We start from the raw sequence: 20,149 nt of genomic DNA on the forward strand, positions 1-20,149 counted from the left end.
TGCAAACCTGGGCTTGTGACGAGCCAGAAAAATGTCCCCTAGAGCAGTGGGCTTGGTGTGCAGGAGGAGGACCTGCGGGTGGCTGGGAAGAGAGACCCCTACAAACCCCAGGGAAGAGAAGATCCAGGTAAACTGTCATGACAGTCCTGGGGTCCTTGAGATATGGGTGGGTCACAGAAAAAGGATTATGCAACAGGTATCCAAGACTTGGGGCATCAGGGCCAACGTGCAGAAAATATCCCTAAACATGGAGGTCTACTTGGGGTGTGTGACCTTCCGAAGGAAGATGCTGCGATGTCCCCCAGAAGGAGACGAAAGCACAAGATAGCAAGGCGATGCTCAGGTTTGAAAAGAAGCTGCCTCAGCAGAGAAGAAACCTCCTCCCCGCTCACGGCCCCTTCTCTCTGCAGCTTCACCAGCACGCTGGCCCTCAACGACCCCCTGCAGACCCTCTTCCAGCTCATGTCGGGGAGGATTCCACAAGCAGCCACGGTGAGCCTCCTGCAGGGACCCTTCCACACCCTGGGTCCTCAGGCTGGGGCAGGCGGGGTGGCTGGTGACGCAGCAATGGCTTCCAAGACGACGCACGAATAGTAATGGCTTAGTACTGACCTGCCGTGTGCCGGTGCCGTGCGGAGCGCTCTGGCGCATCTCGTCTCATCTTGTGTACAGAGGTATTAGCTCAGCTTTGCAGATGTGAAAACCCAGTGCGCAGCCACAACAGGGCTCAAGGTCACAGAGTGAGGGAGGAGGGGCCCTGACTGGCCCAGGTGCGTCTGGCTCTCAGGTGCGTCTGGCTCTCAGGTGCGTCTGGCTCTCAGGTGCGTCTGGCTCTCGCTCAGCGGGGGCGTGGAGGTGCACATTTGTAATCCCAGTGCTTGGGAGGATCACAGGTTTGAGGACAACTTCAGCAACTTAGTGAGACACTGTTTTAAACAAAAAATAAAATAGGGCTGGGGTTGTAGGTTGAAGATGGAATGTCCCGTGGGTTCCATCTCTAGCACCACCAACAAAAAAGAAAGAAAAAAGAAAGAAAGAAAGAAAGAAAGAAAGGAAATAAAAGAATTCCTGGCTCTTCCCACAATCCCACTCTGCCTGCTTTGCTGGGAATGGCAGGAGCTGCTGTTCCCTGGGCAGAAATGCCCTTCTTTCTGGGAGGAAGTGTCCACAGTCACTTCGGTCCTTCAGAGCTGGACACGGTAGACTACATATCTTTTGGTGGAATATGGCTCAGGAAAGGTCTAAGGCCCACTTGAGACTGCCTTTTATAACAGACTTGATCTTTTTGCCCCATGTATTCTTTGCTTTTACTTATTTGTTTGTTTATTTATTTTTTATTTTGGTGCTGGGGTTGTTCTACCTCTGAGCTGTTATACCCTCAGCTCTTTTTTATTTTTCATTTTTTGAAACAGGGTCTTGCTAAGTTGCTGAGGCTGGCCTCAAACCTGTGATCCTCCTGTCTCAGCCTCCTAAGTACTGAGCTTATAGGCATATGCCACCATGCTTGTCTTCTTTTCCTATCTTTGAAGTCCATTAACTTTACTAGGCTATATCTTGTTGTTGACTGTGTGGATAAGTTTTTTCTTGAGGTATATTAAATATGTACATTCATATCTTAGAATTCAGGAAAATTTTCTCGAATTATATCCTTCAATATTATCTAATTTCATTGTATGATTTCCCCCCAGGAATTCTGTGTATGTACATTTCATATGTATAAGCTATATATTCACGTGTGAATTACATAGTACAAATGAATGAATGAATGAGTGAATGAATGAATGAATGAATGAATTGATTCTGGGGATGGAAACCAGGGGCATTTTACCTCCAAGATATACCCCAGCCCTATTTTGTCTTTGTTTTGAAGCGGGGTCTCCCTAGGTTGATGAGTCTCACTATTTGCTGAGGTTATCCTCCAACCTGCGATCCTCCTGTCTCAGCCTCCCGAGTACTGGGATTACAAGTGAGCCCCACCATGCCCAGCATATATGATTTTATTTTTAATTAATAAACCCTTTTTGATCTTTCTCTCTCTCCTTCTTCCCTCCTTCCCTCTCACTCTTCTGTCCTCTCTTCCTCATATCTGTGTCCTCTGCCTTCCATTCTTCCTTCCTTTTTCTTTTCTTCCCCTCTGTCCTTCCTTTCTCCTTTCCTTTCTCCTTTCCACTCTCTGTGTCCTCACCAAGTTCCCACCAGCCTCTCTCGCTCTGTGTATCTGTTTTTGCCTTTACTTCTTAGCTCTTTCCTCCTCTTCCTTGGTGAGACCCACAGGACACATTACTGCCTCCTGCTGTCCACCGTCTCCTTCCTCAGCTCTTTTAACTCAGCTTTGTGCTCTTGTTTCATAGAAGCAGCTGTTTCAATCTCTCCCTCTGCTTCCCCCCAGTGCACCTGCATTCCATCTCCATTACTTTTGGTGGTTTTATTTTTGAAAAATGTTTTCAGGCAACTAGTTTTAATGAAGATGGACTTTGTATTTTTGCTTTTTTTGGGTCTTTCTTGGTTTTGTGGATAATTCAAAAAAAAAAAAAAGAAAAGAAAAGAAAAGAGAAATGATGACTTTTATGACTCATCATTAAACCAAGGGGCTACTCTGGAACAAGGGTGTGCCTCACACTTGAGCCGAACGGCCTGTGCTCTGCAATGAAATTGTATCAGGCCACAACAGCGCGAGATACAGAAAATGATATAATCAGCTGTGGTCCATCGGGTCTCACTGCAGTAGATTTAGCTAATTTTCCCTACTCAGGTGAGTAAATTGAGGAGGTGGAGGTGATATGCCAGTGTAGTACTTGACTTTAGAGTGAGGGACTTTACAGAGGGCTGGGATTTTTAAAAAATATGCTTTTATGGGTGCTTTATCATCATACATCAAAATGAGGTTCAGAGTGATAGGGACATACTTCACACAGCACTTGGCGAGCTCCCCCACCCGGCTCTCAACCCACCCCCTCCCCTTCCCGTCCACGATACTGAGATGGGCAGTGATGATTTCACATATGTACACAACGCAAACGGAATCTTCTTCCCCTTATCACTCCATGGGCTTCTCCTCCTTTAGTCCTCTTGTATCCCAGTTTCTCCCTAGCTACCACATATGAGAGAAAACACGTAATTCATCACATTCTGTGACCGGCTGATCTCACTTAGCATAATATTCTCAAGTAGAAATATTCTCAAGGAGAAATATTCATTTCTCCTGCAAATGATATGGTCTTGTTCTTTCTTATGGCGGAGTAGAATTCCATTGTGTGCCATCATTCCAGCATGGCCTATAATTTTATAATCCATTCACCTGCTGATGGACACCGAGGCTGGGTCCACTGTGAGTTGGCCATTGCGAGTTGAGGTGCTATAAACATGGGACTGAAGTCAGAATGTTACAGAGATACATATGTCCTGGAACGTAACGAAAGGCTAGACTTCTGTGACCTGTGCTGGGCACGTAGGGAAAGCGCAGGGTGCCGGACACACAGATGTGGGCTCATCCCAGGTTTAACCCGGACTCTTCCTGACCGCGGTCAAGCGTGGCCTTGTCACGGAATCTCCCAGAGCGTCACTTTTTCATAGCTGTGGGGATTTTTGTGCCTAACTAGTAGAGTCATTGTGCCGACTGAAGAATGCCTAAGTCTCGCAACCACCACGCTTGTCCCACTGGCGTTAGGTAAATGTCTGATCAGTTTCTCTCTTTCCCCATAGATCTGCTTTACATGATTTTTTCTTCCTTTTTAAAAATCACGCATGAAAGAGAAGAATGACTTTCAAAAATTTTTTTTTCAAGCGAGGGCTCTTCTTCTCCTCCCCCTTTCTTCTGCTGATTCTCTAGCGTTAGCAGAGGCCTGGCTCTAGGTAATACTGGTTCCCATTACATGCGACTTTGGCAGGAAAAATGCCCGGCGTGGTCTGAGCTGGCGTGATAGCGAGAACTGTTGTTACTGTGATTTTTGCCACCAGCCTCTTCATCCTCATTTATGCCTTCTTACTCCACAAAACAAGGAGTGAGTACAATATGGAGTTGGCTGAAGCATCTTCTACTCCTTGGGGTAATTACAAACACCAAACAATTGTGAATAGTTTTGACCTTCAAATCTTAGTCATGAATGCCAATCTCCCGCTCTATCCATCTGGCCAACAAATTGGAGTTAGACTGGTCTGCAGATCACCTCTTGCCCTTATTAACTTTACGTATGAGTGTGTGTGTGTGTGTGTGTGTGTGTGTGTGTGCGCATTCATATCTACTATGGATTTATAAAGTGCAAACCATGGATTTATAAAGTGCAAACCAACTGTGAAGCACTATCTACGTGCTTTACAAAACTATCTTATTATCAACAGGAGCTCTGTTGGGTATAAATTATGATCTCATTTTAGAGACAAGCAAACAAAGGTTCATTAAAAACCTTGCCCAGGGTCATAGCTAGTACGAGGAGAGACTCCAGGGGAATCCAGGGTGAGCATCTTTCTATAAGTTTCTTTCTCCTTACTTTTTTTAAAAAAAAACTTATTTTGTGTTGTTGTTTCTTTACTGACAGTTTCTTCCCTGAAAATTTCTTTCACTTAGGAGAAGGGCAGCCCTAGGGCCGGCTCACAGGGAGAGCGCCCTTTAAGTGGGGCTTGGCCACGCCCCCCTGACTCTCTACTACGCCCTGGGGGCGTCTGCAGCACTGCATTCTCACCGGAAGCCTGGGGCAGGAGGGAAATGAATGGGGGTCCAGTGCCTGCCGGGCCTCTCGGACCCATTTTCTCATTTCTAAAGTGGTGATAGGAATTAGACGTCAAAGGATTGTTGTGAAGGTTAAATGGGATGACTCGTGTCAAGGAGCTCTGTAAAACTAGAGCACATTAGCCAGCAGATGTGGAGAGCCTAGCATTCCCTGACTTCGAGACAGAGGCGAATGCGGTCTTCCCTACTCAGGAGGCAAGGGTGTTTAATCTTTCTTCTTCCACTGAAACATCAGAGTTTGGGCTTGTTTTTTAATCTCTAGCTATTTGAGCTCTGGCAGGAAATTTGAAGGTTAATAAATGACTGATAATATAATTTTATTTATCATCCAATATCCTTATGTACATATATATGCATGTATGTAGATGTCTATATGTATCTGTCTATTTGCCCTTCCTCCCTCCCTCCTTCCATTCTTCCTTCCCTCTTTCCTTTCTTTTTTGCCTCTGAGCTATGCTGCCAGCCCCATTTTTTTTTTTTTTTTTAAATTTGGAAACAGGATTTTACTAAGTTGCTGAGGCTGTCCTTGAACCTTTGATCCTCCTGTCTCAGCTTCCCAAGTACTGGAATTACAGCATGTACCACCACCTCCAGCTTGTCTTTCTTTTCTTAAAAGACAACTCTAAATCAGTGCCGGGCAGCCTTACAGGCAGTCTATCGAAGGGCCTTCCCTCCAAACCAAAAGACGACAGCTTTCTTTACCTGTATTCTGGGCAGAACTAAAGGACCCTGCAAATCTTCATTATTTTTCTGCTATTTTTCAGTGTTGTGGGGACACACAGTGGGGAGACTGGAGGCCCCACCTGGCTGTGATTCTGTCGAATCAGGGTGGAGACCCCGAGCTGCACCAACGTGCAATCATCACCATGGGGGACACCCTGGGTAAGCAGAGGCTGCCCCTCTCCAGGCTTGCTTGAAACTGTCCTCAGATCCTTAGACGTGGACGGCCAGCGTCTACACCCCAGGCTCGTCTAGGATCCAAGAGCCTCCAAGTTTTGGGGTGAGAAACTCCAGGGCAAGGAGGGTCCTCCTTGCACCTCTGCTTTCCAGAGTTTTCTACTTCAAGCCCAAGCAGGCCAGACGTGACACTTGAGGTTCTACCAGCCCAGCTGCCCAGCCCTCAACAGCTGGGTTTCTGTCCCTGTGTGAGGCTGGAGTTAACGCAGGGGCCGCCTCGCCTCCCGTTGACATCAGTGAGCCAGTGACCCAGCGCAACCAGAGAGGAGGTTCCCTTTTTGTCTGAACCTCCCAGCGGACGCTGTAGGCTTCATTTCTATGATCTACAGCCTTAAACACTTAGGGGCTAGTCAGTGTCCCAGCTAGTTAGCCGTTCTTGAATTTCATCAAGGAACAGAACATCTAGAAGTCAGAGAATTTTCTGCAGAAGTTGTGACACCCTGCTCCATCAAACTTGAAGAAGCCACATGCAAATCCGTCCCAAGACAGAGGTCATTGGGCACCCAAGAGGAAAGGGAACCCGTGTTTGAACCTAATCTACTTGAGTTAATTCAGTTTAGAGTAAGAACTGCTCCTCCTGACAGTGTCCTTCACATAGGCGCCTGCTCACTTCCCGTCCTCGGGAAGGGCTCAGATGTTTACAAATTTCTAACGGAAGCCAGGTGTGGCAGTGCACGCTTGTAATCCCAGTACTTGGGAAGATGAAACAGGAAGATTCCAGGTTCACTAACAGCCTCAGCTACTTAGGCTTTCCACAATTTAGTGAGACCCTGTTTCAAAATAAAGAAAAAAAAGAAAAAAAGAAAAGAAAAGAAAAGAAAATTTCTAATGGAAAAATCCATTTTCAGGAGATGTGAAATAGTGCCTTCTTCTGGCTGAGGGAATTAGTGTCCTGGGGTCATCCATGCTGGCCGGCAGGGAGCAGCTGGAGACTGTGACTCGTGCCAGAGCACTGATTTGCTCCCCAGGCGTCTCCCATGACCCAAGTCCACTCTTCCGTCCCTCTTTCCACCCCCGGAGGGACCCCCAGGGCCGTCCCTGACACCTCGTTCTGCTCCTCCTGCAGCGGGCAAAGGGCTGGTGGAGGCGGCGCACTTCTGCTACCTCATGGCGCACGTGCCCTTCGGCCACTACACGGTGAAGACCGACCATCTGGCCCTGCTGGGCAGCAGTCACAGGTACACGGCGTCGCGGGGAAACCAGCACGGGGCTTCCCTAACCTTGCGGGGCCCTGTGGCTCCGCGGGTCCCCTCCTCTGGGCTGCTTTCAGCGTGGGTCTGGAGGGGAAGCTGGGGGCCTCAGCCTGGGTCCTGGGTCCTGAGTCTTGGGTCCTGGATCCTGTCTCTTGGGTCCTGGGTCCTGAGTCCTGGGTCTTGGGTACTGAGTCCTGTCTCCTAAGTCCTAGGTCCTATCTCCTGGGTCCTGGGTCCTATCTCCTGGGTCCTGGGTCCTGTCTCCTGGGTCCTGTGTTCTCTGGGCAGCTGTGGCCTTGGGGGTTGCATCATACCCATTTGGCCACTGGGTGGCACCCTAGCACCACAACCAGAGATTGTCTCCATAAAACAAAACTGAACCCCACCAAGAAACCAAAGTCCCTGAACTGGTTCTGGGAGCAGCCCATCCCTGTCATCAGGCCTTCCCCACAGAAGAACCCTGTGAAGCCCAGGGAGAAGGAATGGGTGGATCGACAGGCCAACTTGCTCCTCAGGCCCCCTGTCCTGGGTCTCAGCCCCTTCCCCATAGCAGCTAAGGCTGGTGATGCTCTTAGGGGGTGCTGTTTTCTTTGTATTATCTCTTGTGGATTTACCCCGTGAGGAAGGCATACAGAGGGGTTACAAAGCGGGGAAGCTGGTGTGTGCCAGGGTGGGCCTGGGGTCTGGCTCCTGCAGGGGGAGCCCCAAACTGCCGACCATGGTGGCAGCGTGCACCCACCTCTGCCCATCCTGAGCCTGGGCCCGCAGCACGGCCAGCTTATCAAAGAAGCCCGTCTGGGCCACAGGAGACGGTCAGGGGATCTGGGTTGATGTGTCTCCTCTTCTGTGTTCATGGTGTGGCGAGGGGATTTCCGGAGATGATGTCCTGACCCCCAGGAATACCTTGGCGACTGTGGAGGGCAGAGTCCTTGGGCCTGTGGTCTCTGGCTGTCCCTTAGCGCACTCTCCTAGTCCTGTCCGTGTTGGCTGAGGGCTTCCACGCTTTCTGTATCAGCCGTCCTCCCCATTCTCTGCCAGGCCGTATTTCCTCAGTGCTCCTGGAGGCCACCTGGCTCCCTCTTTTGGGTCAGTGGGCTCAGGATGCCTTTCAGGGTATGCCAGGCTAAGAGCCTTTCAGAGAAGGACCTTGTGCCCAGCCTCCAGCAAAGCAGGCCAGGGCTTCCCTCCCTCAGTCAGGCCTCCTGCACCCTTCTTCCCGGGACTCGAGAAGGTGGAGGCTGAGGAGGCCATGTGCCCTCGCTGGGCCCATGGAGCTGCCCAGGACCAACCCAGGACAGGAGCTGTGCCGGGAGAGGCAGCAGCGGGATTGGGCATATGTTGGGTGTGGCCTCTCCCTCCCCCACTCAATCTCTTTTATTGTTATTTCCTGGTTCTAGCCAAGAGTTTTTGAAATTTGCAACCACCGAGGCTATCCAGAGGACGGAGATCTTTGAGTACTGCCAGATGCTGGGCCGCCCCCAGTCCTTCATCCCGTCTTTCCAGGTAAGTGGAGCCCGCTTGGCCACGGCCTAGCTGCGGCGGGCGGCTGTGGCGGCTGTGGGCGGCTGTGGGCAGCCGTGTGCAGCGGACTTTCAGCTTTGCGATCTGGCACGTTCTACCTGGGGCTAAGTCATCCACTGTGTTTTTCCTCATTACTGCGAGACTGGGAAGGTTTAGGATTTCTTTTTATGTCCCCTAAAGGTCTGTATTTTATAATATGAAAGCGAAACCATGCAGATGCCCCTGGCCCTGGGCTCCTCTGCTCTTCTGTCCCCAACAGCACTCCCCCTCCTCCCTTTCCTCCTCCTCCTTCCCCTCTCTTCTCCTTTACAGTCTTCTTGCTCCAGGGAAGGCCAAGGAACACAAGACACACAGGGCTCTCACCCCTCCCTCCTCCGTCCTTTTCCTTTTTCTTATTTATTTACTTATTTATTTTTGTGGCACTGGGGCTCAAACCCAGGGGCATTCTTTCAACTCTGTTTTATCTTATTTTTTTTTAAATCTTGAAACAAGGTCTCAGTAAGTTGCAGATAGCCTCACTAAATTGCCGAGGCTAGCTTTGAACCTGCGATCCTCCTGTCTCAGCCTCCCAAGTACTGGAATTACAGGTGCCTGCCACCTCACCCAGCTTGGCTTTTCTTCCTCCTCCTGACTCAGCTTCTGGGCTCTCGGTAGACTCCTCCCACCTCCGGAGACTCCTCCTTGCTGTCAGTCATCTTCCCCCAGGGGCTCGTGTGTGTGTGTGTGTGTGTGTGTGTGTGTGTGTGTGTGTGTGTGTGTACTGCGGGTGCTGTCCCCTCACCTTCTCTACTTGGTATCTGTTGTCTCATAAATTCTTAAGGACTAAGGGTGCCGGCACCCTCCCCCTGACAACGGTGTGTGCTCCTAGACCCAGAACCGAGGCCCTTGGCACTGCAGTGGGACTGGAAGGGCGGCCCGGTGTTCTTGGCTGTGAACAGAGGGGTGTCAGTGCCTGTGGGCGCAGCCAAAGCTGCAGGAGAGGGCTTTAGTCAGCGGAGTGCCAGCACTCCAGCCCCAGCTGGCTCCAGGGCCCTTTGACATGGATCTCAGGCTCCTGGTGTTCCTGACTAGAACTGTCTTCTTTAGGTAGAGGCCTTTCCTAATGACGCCTGGCTAGCCCTCCGGGCTGGGTGTTGAGAAGACACACAGCAGCACACCACCACCAGCGCACACAACATGACACAAAGCAAACACAGCCTTGGGAATGGTTACTGTATTGTGATAAAGAACGGACCGTGCTGTCGCTGCTGCTTGAAGAGTTTTGTTGGAGATCCACCCTCTGCAGCTCCGCCTCGCCCACCGCTCCTTCCCGCAGCTCCTCTGCGGCTCCTCCGTCTCTTTTCTTTTTCTGCTATTCATCTCGCTTCTCAGTTCATCGCTGCTGCTTTTGGGTGAATGTAATGAGAAAAGCTGGTTTTATTGAATGCGTCCTACATGCTCGGCATGTGTTGTGCTTCCTGTGTCCCCTCCCTCCCCTCCTTTCCTTCCTTTCTCTCTTTCTTTCTGCACTAGGGGTCACACACAGGGACTTTCTACCACTGAGCTACGCTCCTAGTAGTCCCTTTTATTTATTTATTTTTTCAGTATTAGGGATGGAACCCAGGGGCATTCTACCTCTGAGGTACACCCCCAACCCTATTTTTTATTCATTATTTTGAAACAGGGTCTCACTGAGTTGCAAAGGGCCTCACCAAGTCGCTGAGGCTGTCCCCTAACCGCCATCCTCCCGTCTCAGCCTCCCGAATGCTGGGATTACCTGTGTGCACCACCACGCCCGGCTCATTTTTTATTTTGAAGCAGAGTCTCGCTAAGTTGCTCAGGCTGGCCTGGAGCGAGCCTCCTATCTCAGCTTCCCAAGTCATGGGAAGACAGGCATGCACCACTGTGCCGGCCGCTTGTGTATTATTTCTAATTCTGTGGATAGGCATGATTACCTACCTCCCACTCCTTTTACAAAAGAGAAACCCGAGGCTCCGCGGGGTCGCACGCCGTTGGCTCGCTTCTCTTGTGGGCCTTTTGTTCTGAGTGCTTTCTGTGGATGATCATTTAGTCATCACATCAGCCCGGGGTGGGGGGGGGCGACTCCCGTGCCGTAGTAAGGAAACAGAAGCGAGGTAACCAGCTCGGCGCTCCCTGCCCAGCTTGGATGCACCTGGGTCTGTCCAGCACCAAAGCTCTCACTCCCGTCTCTCCTGCCGCTCACGCTTCCGTGAGGGTGTGTCTGCATCTGTGTCCACTCCCTGACCCTCTGCACCACGGTCTGTCTTGCACCTTCATCTGTGTCCAGGTGCCGAGCTCCGCACACACCAGTCTCTCTGGGGACACGGACTGCTGGGTGAGGACCCCAGGGCCTTTCCACGATGACCGGGGCTTGGGCAGATGAGCCAATGTGGACCTCATCCTTCTAAAAGGCAGCAACCACAGGCTGGATTTGGAGTTGTGCCCACACACAGAGAAAATGCCCCAAATGGCACAGGGCCCTGGATATTTGGATGCCAGAGTTAACAGAAGCTGGCAGTCAACTGACTTCCAAGAAGTCTTATCTCCATTTCTCTTTCTCTCTCTCTTCCCCCTGCCTGGATGGACTCTTCACCGGCCCCGCTCCTCTTCGCAGGTGTATAAGCTCCTCTATGCCTCCCGCCTGGCGGATTATGGCCTGGCATCCCAGGCCCTGCATTACTGTGAAGCCGTTGGCGCGGCTGTCCTGAGCCAGCAAGAGAGCAGTCACCCCGTGCTATTAGTGGAGCTCATCAAGGTGAGCGCCGCAAAGGCTCCCCCGCAGGTGTTTTATCTTCAGTGTTCAGAAGAAGCCATTGGAGAGAAGCGCAGAGTCCACATTGCATCTTCTTTGAACACGTTACAAAATCGGAGCCTGCGGCTCTTTGACCTCATGTGCATGTCCCGAAGTGATAAGCAGAGGCCCGCCCTGCGCACAGGAGGATGCGCCAGGGCGGGCCTGGGAACCGGGTGCGCGCTCCTGGGGAAATTTATTTGTGCATTTGCTTTTCTGGTACAGTAAAACCGCGTGCTATGGTGAGCACTTCTAATTACGGAAAGCGGGCTTAGAAAATACTTTAGTGATTAAAACAGGAAATGAACCTTATTAAAATGCTTTTAAATGCATGGAATATTTTATCACATGTGGGATACATTTAGAAAGAAAACAAAAACATATCAACCCCTAGTTCTTGGGGGGAAGAGAACGACACTCAGGCAAATAGTTTTTTTCCCAATTAATTGAGGAAAATTCCATTAGCTCATTAGCTAGAGAGTAAAGAGAGAGCCTAGCTTTAATTTTTTTTTGTTTTGCTTTAGAAGAGGCCCAAGTGTTGGATTCTGTAACTAATAAAATTGGTGCTTGAGCCCCCATACCCCAGAAGTTCTGCCAACAGGTTGCTGATTGCGAGGGGCTCAGGGACCCAGGATGGTGGATTAGTTTTGGGGCATCATAATGGAAGACCCGCAGTGTGGCATCAGCCTCCTGGGGCCTGGTAGACATGAGCATCTCAGGCTCCACCCAGAGAGCTAATCAGAATCCGAAGAATTCACAAAATCAGAATTAGCATGTTTAGCGAGGTCCTGGGTGATTTCCAGGCACACTGAGGTCTGAGGCGCCTTTCGTGGAGAAGACACTGTGTAGAGGGGTAAATTTCGCCTCACAATGTATTTAGAATCTCACACCCAAACGGGTCCTTTATATTGAATGGCAGGATGTCTGCTGAATTTGCTACTTCTCATTCTTTGTAATCTAACTTACCAGTGAGTTATGTCTCCCTCTCTCTCTCCTCTCTCTCTCCTTCCTCCTTCTCTCTTTCCCCCATGTCCTTCCATGTCTCCTGTTTTTCTCTCTTCTTGCCTTTCTATTACTTTCTGCCCCCAATCTTTCTGGAAACCTGCACAGCTTGCGGAGAAGCTGAAGCTGTCAGATCCTCTGGCCTTAGAGAGACGCCATGGGGACCAGGACCTGGAGCCAGACTGGCTAGTGCAGCTGCGGGGGCGGCTCACGGAGTTGCAGGTGAGGAGAGAGTGCGGCCGGCCCTGGGCTTCCCTCTTCATGCATCCGGACATAGGACAGACCCTGCAAGACCCCTCACTCCTCACCCCGGGCTCTCCCATGCCCGAGGAAGCTCAGGCAGTGTCTAGGAAGAGTGGGACTCCCTGCTTCTCCCCAAACGGTCGCCTATGTTTGTGTGCGACGCAAGGGGGCGTTCTTCCAAACCGCCCTGGCCACCTGCTCCAAGGACCCAGAGAATGTGTTTTATGACCATCAAAGCGTCCTGTCTCTGCTAGGAACAACGGATCACAGTGGACCCATGCCACTTTCATGTAATGTAGGGCAATTGCTTGAAAGACTTCCGGCCTTCCCTTTTTGTTCCGACGGTCGCAAAAGCTGCTGGCCGTAATCAGAGCTGTATTGGAGCAGGGCTCCCCCCTCTTCTTCCACTCAGAGGAAAGGACAAAGTGGATATTTTAAAAGCTCGCCCAGTCTTTTCTCCCGCCCTCGGTTGCAGGTTCTGAGGCCTTTGCCCCCAGCTCTGGGAGGATGGGGAGGCTGGCCTGCAGCCCTCTCTGCCAGGCTCTGGGCAGAGCTGGAGGCCCGGGTGCCCCACGCCCCTGACCTGGGCCCTGAGCACACAGCAGAGGCTCCCTACCTCCTCTCTCTTCCACGGCATTCTCTCCTGGACTGAATTGTTTTCCCAACTACCTTCTTCCTCATCTCCATTTCCTTTGTGCTGCTTACAAGGATTTTATTTTATTTGAACTAGCACAAGGCAGCAGGAGACACTGGGGACCCTCATTCCACCCACTCGGATATTTCAGGAGCCAGAGGAACAACAACAGGTACCCCACGCCGAAGGGACACCAGAGATCTGACTACGCAGAGAAAATGACTCAAGGAGACACTCCTGCTTCCCCTCCCGGGGTGTGTCCTGACCGCTGGCCCGGGTGCCGCCTGCCCCGCGCCTGCCGGACGCACCCAAATCCCTGCACTGTGACAGTTTCTGTCTCATGGTCCAGATATTTATTTATTTTTTTTGCAGTACTGGGGATGGATCCCAGGAGCATTCTACCTATTTTTTCCCAGCCCTATTTTTTATTCTTTTATTTTGAAACAGGATCTCACTGAGTTTGCAAAGAGCCTCACTAAGTAGTAGCTGAGGCTGTCTGTGAATCACGATCCTCCTCCTGTCTCAGCCTCCAAAATGCAGGGATTACAAGCGTGCGCCACCACACCCATCTTATTTTTTTATTTTTATTTATTTATTTTTTATGCAGTACTGGGGATGGAACCCAGGTACATTCTACCTCCGAGCTACACCCCCAGCCCTATTTTTTATTCTTTTATTTTGAAACAGGCTCTCATTGAGTTGCAAAGGGCCTCACTAAGTAGCTGAGGCTGGCTACAAATCCGGATTTTCCTGTCTCTGCCTCCCAAATGCTGGGATTATGAGCGTGTGCCACCAAACGGGCACAGTCCAGGTTTTTAAGAACCTGAACACTTTACATGTTGTGTTGAGCGCTCCCTAATTCTCACCTTTGTTAATTTACTTTATCTCTGGTCTGATAACTTTCTTGGGGCGAGAGATTGTAGATTATGTGTACTGTATGCTACTACTAGGGCCATTGGAAGGGCTGAGGGTTTCTGAGTTGTCAGTCACTGTATAACTGAGATGAGTTTCTGAGTGTTCATGCGGCACCCCGTCTCTCCCCAGGAGGCCTCCGAGGGGCTGGTCTGCAGGCTTTATTACCTTTGACTCCATGTGTTTCTCTAGTTACCCACGAGGGGTCAGGAGGGTCTCTCCTCTGCCTCCAGCTGGTCCCCATCCTCTTGCACCTCCTTCGTGGATGAGCAAAGGGGGTGGTCACGTCTCTCTCTGGCTCGGCCCGGGGCAGGCTGGAGGAGGGCCAGGCTGGTGTCTCTGGGTGGCCTCTTCCTCGCAGCCGTCTGCTTTGCCTGGCAGAGCACCCGCTCCGTGACCTCGGACCAATCATCCCACACATCCATCTCCTAGCTGATCTCATCCGAAGGTCCCTTCCAGGGCGAGCGTGCTCACTCTTCTCAAGCGAAGCCATTATTGCTAAGTCTGATTTGAGTTTTTAACTGGAAGCTCTCTAAGTTTCAAATATCCAAGTCCAGTAAGAACTCCTTAATGGAGAAAGAGTTTATCCAGAAATGAAGAGGTGCAGGGTTAAAGGGGTTGGGATTTTTGCCCTCCCAACCCATGGGTGAAGGGCAGACACTTAGTGAGGAAGCCAGGGGCACAGTTGCCATCTGCCGGTCACCCCTTAGGGGAAGCCACATCCAGCAGCCGTCCCGATGACGAGAGCGGGAAGGCGTCTGGGGTGGGCAAATGCCACGTTCCTTCCTGCTCTGACTTAGCTCCCTTTGTCTTTCATCCTTAGACACTTCCTACCCGGATCTCTCAGGACACCAAGGCTCCTCAGACGTCCCTGGGTACCACTCGGCTGCGTGGCCCACACAGCCCAGCCCCGTTCAGCCTGTCCCCCTGCCGCTTGGCCCCTCCTTGGCAGAAGGGGGCACCGGGCCCGTGGAGACTCCAGTGCCTCTTTACTCCGTTCCTGATCCCCGTCTCCCAGGGACCAGCATTGGCAGTGGTGGCAGCGAATGGGTGACAGGGGCCCCCGGAGTCAGGGGCTGGGAGGAAGCACCACAGATACAGGTTGGCCCAGGTAAGACCTGCCAGGCAGGCTGGACAGCGTGGGCATAGAGGCCTGGCGGGGAGGAGGCAGGTGAGGGAGTCTGGGACAGTGGGAGGAAGTGTGGTTGGAGCTGGTGAAGACACAGGTGGGTGCATTGCTTGCTGATCCGCCTCCTCCTCAGCCTCTGTGCTGGGCCATTGCATCTGTGGGCCTTTGCGTATGTGGGTCTTTGAATATGTGGTTCTTTGAACACATGGGCCTTTGCATACGTGTGCCTTTGTATACATGGGCCTTTGCATACGTGTGCTTTTGCATATGTGGCCCTTTGCATATGTAGATCTTTGCATACAGCATTCGTACACATGGCATGCTGCCTGCCAGGCCAGTCCCCATCCATAGACACAGTAGAGCAGGATAAATGTAGCCTTTCCTGCTCTCCTCAGATTGCACAGTTTCCTGGCAGAGTCTGCAGAGTGAGAGGTAGACATGGCGCCTGTGCCTCACGTGGACCACAGCACAGGCTGAACCTTCCTTCTTCTTTCTTTCTGAAGTGGCCTGCACCTAAGAGCACCCTGTCGGGCGCTGTAGCAGGAGCCTGCGTTTCTGTCCCGGCCCCTTGGTTCTTGGCCCTTTGCACTTGGACAGCGGGGGCGGGATGTGGGGAGCAGTACCAGGCGATGCCCGGAGATGCCAGAACCCCCGTAGGTCTTAGACCTTCCAAGATAAGACCCTGGCCGAGGTGGAGGGAAGGGTGCTGGGCTCCCCGTGATCCAGCATGTGGCACCCACTTCCCAGGTTCCTCAGGATGGAGCCCACCGTGCAGGGGCTGGAGTGGGTTGACAGCGTAAGTGGGGGGTGGCTGGGATGCAGGGGGGTCGCACCCACTGTCTGCTGGCCGCGATGGCTCTGAGCCCTGGCCACCCACTCTGCTGCTCGGTCGGCAGAGGCCCTGTTGGCCTCACTCAGCTCTGTGCTGGGCGGGGAGCAGTCAGATGTCTGTCCTTGTTCCTCTTTGCTGCTGCAGGAGAGACCACAGTGTCACAAGAAACCTCCCAGCCTCTGGATGATCCCGAGGCCGCTTCCGCAGCTCAGGTGAGAGGGCGGGCGTGCAGGTGGTGCTCACTCCAGCCCCGCTCCCTACCCACAGCCCGCTGCTTACTGCTTAGCCTGTGTAGCGCCCTGGGCAGTGGCATCCCTCTCTTCCAAGGGCGCCTCTCCCTCACTTTCCTTTTATACCACCGTGGAGGGGGGGTGCTGTGTTCTTGCTTATGGAAGCCCTCCGCACCTGGGGCCCTGGGCGCAGAGCTGGTACCGTTGGGCTCCTGGACCTCTGCCCTCTAAGCCACCGTCTTCTCCTCCATTGCTTCGTTGGCGCGACCCCGGAAGAGCAAGGGGATCACCGATCAAGGGGCTGTAGGGAAGAGCGCTGGGAACAAGGCCTCTTCCTCCTCTCTTCTTCACTCTCCCTTCCCCCTTCTTTTTTCTTTCTTTTACTCATATATAACACACATGATGACCACCCTGGCATATAAGCTCTTGTCCATGTCTTGAGCTATTCAAGCAGGAGACATTCTTAGAAGGAAAGCCAGGCTGCGGAGGGGAAACCTTTGCTCTGCCGTTTCCAGCTGTGTGACCTTAGGTGGCTTAGCCTTTTGCGCCTCAGTGTTCTCACATGTAAAGATGAGACGATAATCATAGGACCTGCTCCAGAGGACTGTTGTAAGGATTAAATGGATCACTGTGTATAAAACACTCAGTGCCTGGAACATCAGAAATACTCAGCTCATTAGAATGAAAAATGCTTTATCTGTATTTTGCCAAAGTATTTTCTAAAGTTTGTACCAATTATGCTTTATTGAGAATACAACATGTAAATATAACACAAGGGCGATATGTTGCATGATTCCATTGCACAAGACACCTGGAGGAGGCCAGCTCAAGAGACCAGAGGCAGAGCCCACCAGAGGCGGCCAGCACCGGGCGGGGCGGCACGAGGGAGTGAGTCGGATGGTCGAGTTTCTGTGGGGGGATGCAGAGGGCTGTAGTGGACTCGTGATGAGTGTTGCAGGACAGTGATCACACTTAATGCCACTGAGCTGTGAGCTTGAACAAAAAGTGCTAAGATTTATGCTCTGGGTATCTTTCCACAAGAAAGAAAGAAAGAAAGAAAGAAAGAAAGAAAGAAAGAAAGAAAGAAAGATAGATAGATTAAAAAAAAAAGGTAGAACAGAACCGTGCATGGTGGCTCATGCCTGGCATCCCAGTACTCAGGAGGCTGGGACAGGAGGGTCGCGGGTTTGAAGCCAGTGTCTGCAACTCAAGCAAGGCCCTCAGCACCTCAGCTACTTAGCAAGATCCTGTTTTAAATTAAAAAATAAAACAGGGCTGGGGGTGTTGCTTGGAGGTAGAATGCTCCTGGGTTCAATCCCCAGTAACACACACACACACACACACACACACACACACACACACGAGAGAAGAAAAAGATAGGAAGAAGATCCCTGTGACACATCCCGCTCTGTGTGATACGTACGTTCACAGTTGCTCTCGAGTGGGTCTGTTAGGAAATGAGCTCTGAGTATGGCTTCCTGGCTGCTGCGTGCTGTTTGTTGGGTTTTGGTGTCTCTGTGGGGGTGTTTCTAGGTCTCCTTCATTTCTAGCAGAGCTTCTGCACCCTGTTCTAGGCCTCGGCATAGTCTTGGCAAGCTGACCAACCCGTGAAACTCCCTAGGGCTAGGACCACACCGGGCGTGGCCAGCCTCACCCTGAGACCCTCCCAAGTCATCTTTCATGGCTCAGCCTTATTCCTCTGCAGCAAGATAGGGTCCCGGGACCATCCTCAGATCTCCTGGGCAGGGCGGGTGAGTGGCTGTGTTGGAAGTGTGTTTTGTAACCTGTCCAGTGCTTCACGAATGTTTGTGCTCTTTTCTTTTAGTTCCAGTCCCCATTGGCCTCCCAGGCACAGAGTTTTTCTGAGACTTCCACTGTCTCTGCCCAGAGGGAAGAGAAGGCAGCCGTGGATGAAGCAGGCCAGGAATCCTTCCGAAACACTGTGCCGAGACAAAAGCTGGGAGACGAGAAAGAGTCCACCAAGGTGGGCGGCTCCTGCTCCTCAGGCCCTTCCTTACTCAGGGTTGGGGCTGGACTCTGACTGTGTCCCTGGCCGCCCACCCCATCTCACTCGCAGGACAACCCACCGGCCATTCACACCAGGCTTTCTCTCCCAGAGCTCAGGATTTGGCTGGTTCAGCTGGTTCCGCTCAAAGCCCACGGATGCGTCTCCCTCGGGAGATGAGGACGACTCCTCCTCCGACAGCAGCAGCGATTCAGAGGTGACCTCCGTGGGGAGGGGAAGGGGTGCTCCCTCCTTAGCCTCCTGGGGACACTGGCCTGGCACCGTGGAGTACCTGGCTGGCATGCAGCCCTACCCTTGCTGGAATTCATCAGAGACTTGTCTTGGGAGATCCTGGGGGAATAAGCTGGGTCTGGGAGGGCAGAGCGAGAAGTCTTAAAAATGTCAGGATGCAGGATTTTCAGGTAGCATCAGAGGGCCGGCAGGAGGGTAATGGTGTCTTGGGGTCAGTATCCCTGTGGTAGGTTGCTGGCAGAGGCCACTGTCCCAGGAATGCATGCATGAATTTAACTGCCGATTCCTTTCTTTCTCCAAGAAGCAGGAGCCCACCAAAGCATCGTCTTCCCCCCAGGCTAGCCTAGGCTTCTCACCGACACCTCCCATTGAGTCCCCACCTCTGCTGGGTCCTAGCACCTTCTCTGGGGGCACAGGTATGGCCCACCTCAGGTCCTCTGGCTCATCTGTGGTCTTCACGGCGCTCCTGGGGGGTGGGGTGCCTTCTGGGAGTGGCGACTCCTCAGTCTTGAGCACAGAAAACAGCTTTGATTATTTCCCTTCCAGGTGGAGGTGGCCTCCCGGGACCCCTGCCCCCCGGGGACCCAGCCCAGGGTGCTGGGACTGGGGAGTTCACAGGGCTCCAGGTGAGTGGGGTGGCTGCGTGTGGGGAGGGGACTTGGAGTGTGGGCTAGAGGCTGCCCGGTCTGGCTGGCTCACGGCAGTATGGAAGAAACATCTGCTTTGGGTTGGTTGGGCTGCTGAGTGAAGTCCCACAGCTGGAGGGTGTAGAGGACACAAAGGGATTTCCTCCGATTCTGGAGCCAGGGGTGCCAGCTGAAAAACTCAGCAGGTCTGGTTTCTTCTGCCACCACTTTGCTCTGCTCCTGGATGGCCGTTTCCTCCCTGTATCTTCATGAGATTTTTCCTCTGTGCCTGTGTTCAACTGCCCTGCTTTTGTAAGGTCACCAGTCACACTGGATCAGGTACCAGTATGACTTCTTCAAAGAGGCTGTCTCCAAATGCAATCACATTCTGAGACACTGGATAGAGGCTGTCTCCAAATGCAATCACATTCTGAGACACTGGGGGCTAGGGCTTCACCATAGGAACTTTTGGAGGCGCACATTTGATGACACTAGAGAGCCATCTCTTTCTCTGTTTCGGAGGAGCTGGAGTACACCGGTGCCCTTGGCTGGGGCTATGATGTCTCCTTGAATTGTTTACATTGCTGGGGATTCCATGCCCATCTCTAAGAAAGGTTCTCCCTCCCTCCCTCCCTTCTTCCCTCCTTCCCTCCTTCCTTCCTTCCTTCCTTCTCCTTCCTTCCCTGAATTGAACTCAAGGGTGTTCTACCTTTGAGCTGTAACTCCAACCTTTTGTATTTTTTAATTTTGAAACAAGGTCTTACTAAGTTGCTGAGGCTGGCATCACAACTGCGATCCTCCTGTCTCAGCCTTCCAAGAACTGGGATTCCAGATGGGCACCTCTGTACTGGCTGCATTTTTCTTTCTCGAAGCCTGCTTGGGGCTCTCCGTCTGTCCTAGGCCTGCGGAAGAGCGCGCTTTTGCTTTTCTGATGATGTCGGTACAGTCGACGGAGGCTCTTCCTTCTTGCTCTCGAGCCTCTGCTGAACCCCCAGACCCCGGCGTGGCTTGTGTCCTCTTGGGCCATTTTTGCTGGAGCTAGCCTCAGCTTAACAGTTTTACAGATGCTTGGGGAAGACGTTGACATTCCGGGAAG

At 52.0% G+C, this 20,149-nt stretch overlaps 1 protein-coding gene across 1 annotated transcript in view; it reads left to right on the top strand.

Moving 5' to 3' along the window:
* The window catches only part of SEC16B (SEC16 homolog B, endoplasmic reticulum export factor), a gene marked incomplete at both ends in the record, with an annotated part of 37,781 nt that overhangs the window by 16,845 nt on the left and 787 nt on the right, over nucleotides 1-20,149 (top strand). The window contains 13 exons of the mRNA XM_080698774.1: nucleotides 411-492; nucleotides 5,491-5,608; nucleotides 6,750-6,861; nucleotides 8,274-8,379; nucleotides 11,012-11,152; nucleotides 12,299-12,412; nucleotides 13,164-13,239; nucleotides 14,803-15,090; nucleotides 16,085-16,152; nucleotides 18,059-18,154; nucleotides 18,288-18,392; nucleotides 18,765-18,843; nucleotides 18,974-19,053. Of these exons, the coding sequence (XP_080554900.1) occupies nucleotides 411-492; nucleotides 5,491-5,608; nucleotides 6,750-6,861; nucleotides 8,274-8,379; nucleotides 11,012-11,152; nucleotides 12,299-12,412; nucleotides 13,164-13,239; nucleotides 14,803-15,090; nucleotides 16,085-16,152; nucleotides 18,059-18,154; nucleotides 18,288-18,392; nucleotides 18,765-18,843; nucleotides 18,974-19,053 (1,465 nt within the window). The remainder of the gene's footprint in view (nucleotides 1-410; nucleotides 493-5,490; nucleotides 5,609-6,749; nucleotides 6,862-8,273; nucleotides 8,380-11,011; nucleotides 11,153-12,298; nucleotides 12,413-13,163; nucleotides 13,240-14,802; nucleotides 15,091-16,084; nucleotides 16,153-18,058; nucleotides 18,155-18,287; nucleotides 18,393-18,764; nucleotides 18,844-18,973; nucleotides 19,054-20,149) is intronic.

The sequence above is a fragment of the Muscardinus avellanarius genome, assembly GCF_963383645.1.
Source record: "Muscardinus avellanarius genome assembly, chromosome: 7".
NCBI lineage: Eukaryota > Metazoa > Chordata > Mammalia > Rodentia > Gliridae > Muscardinus > Muscardinus avellanarius.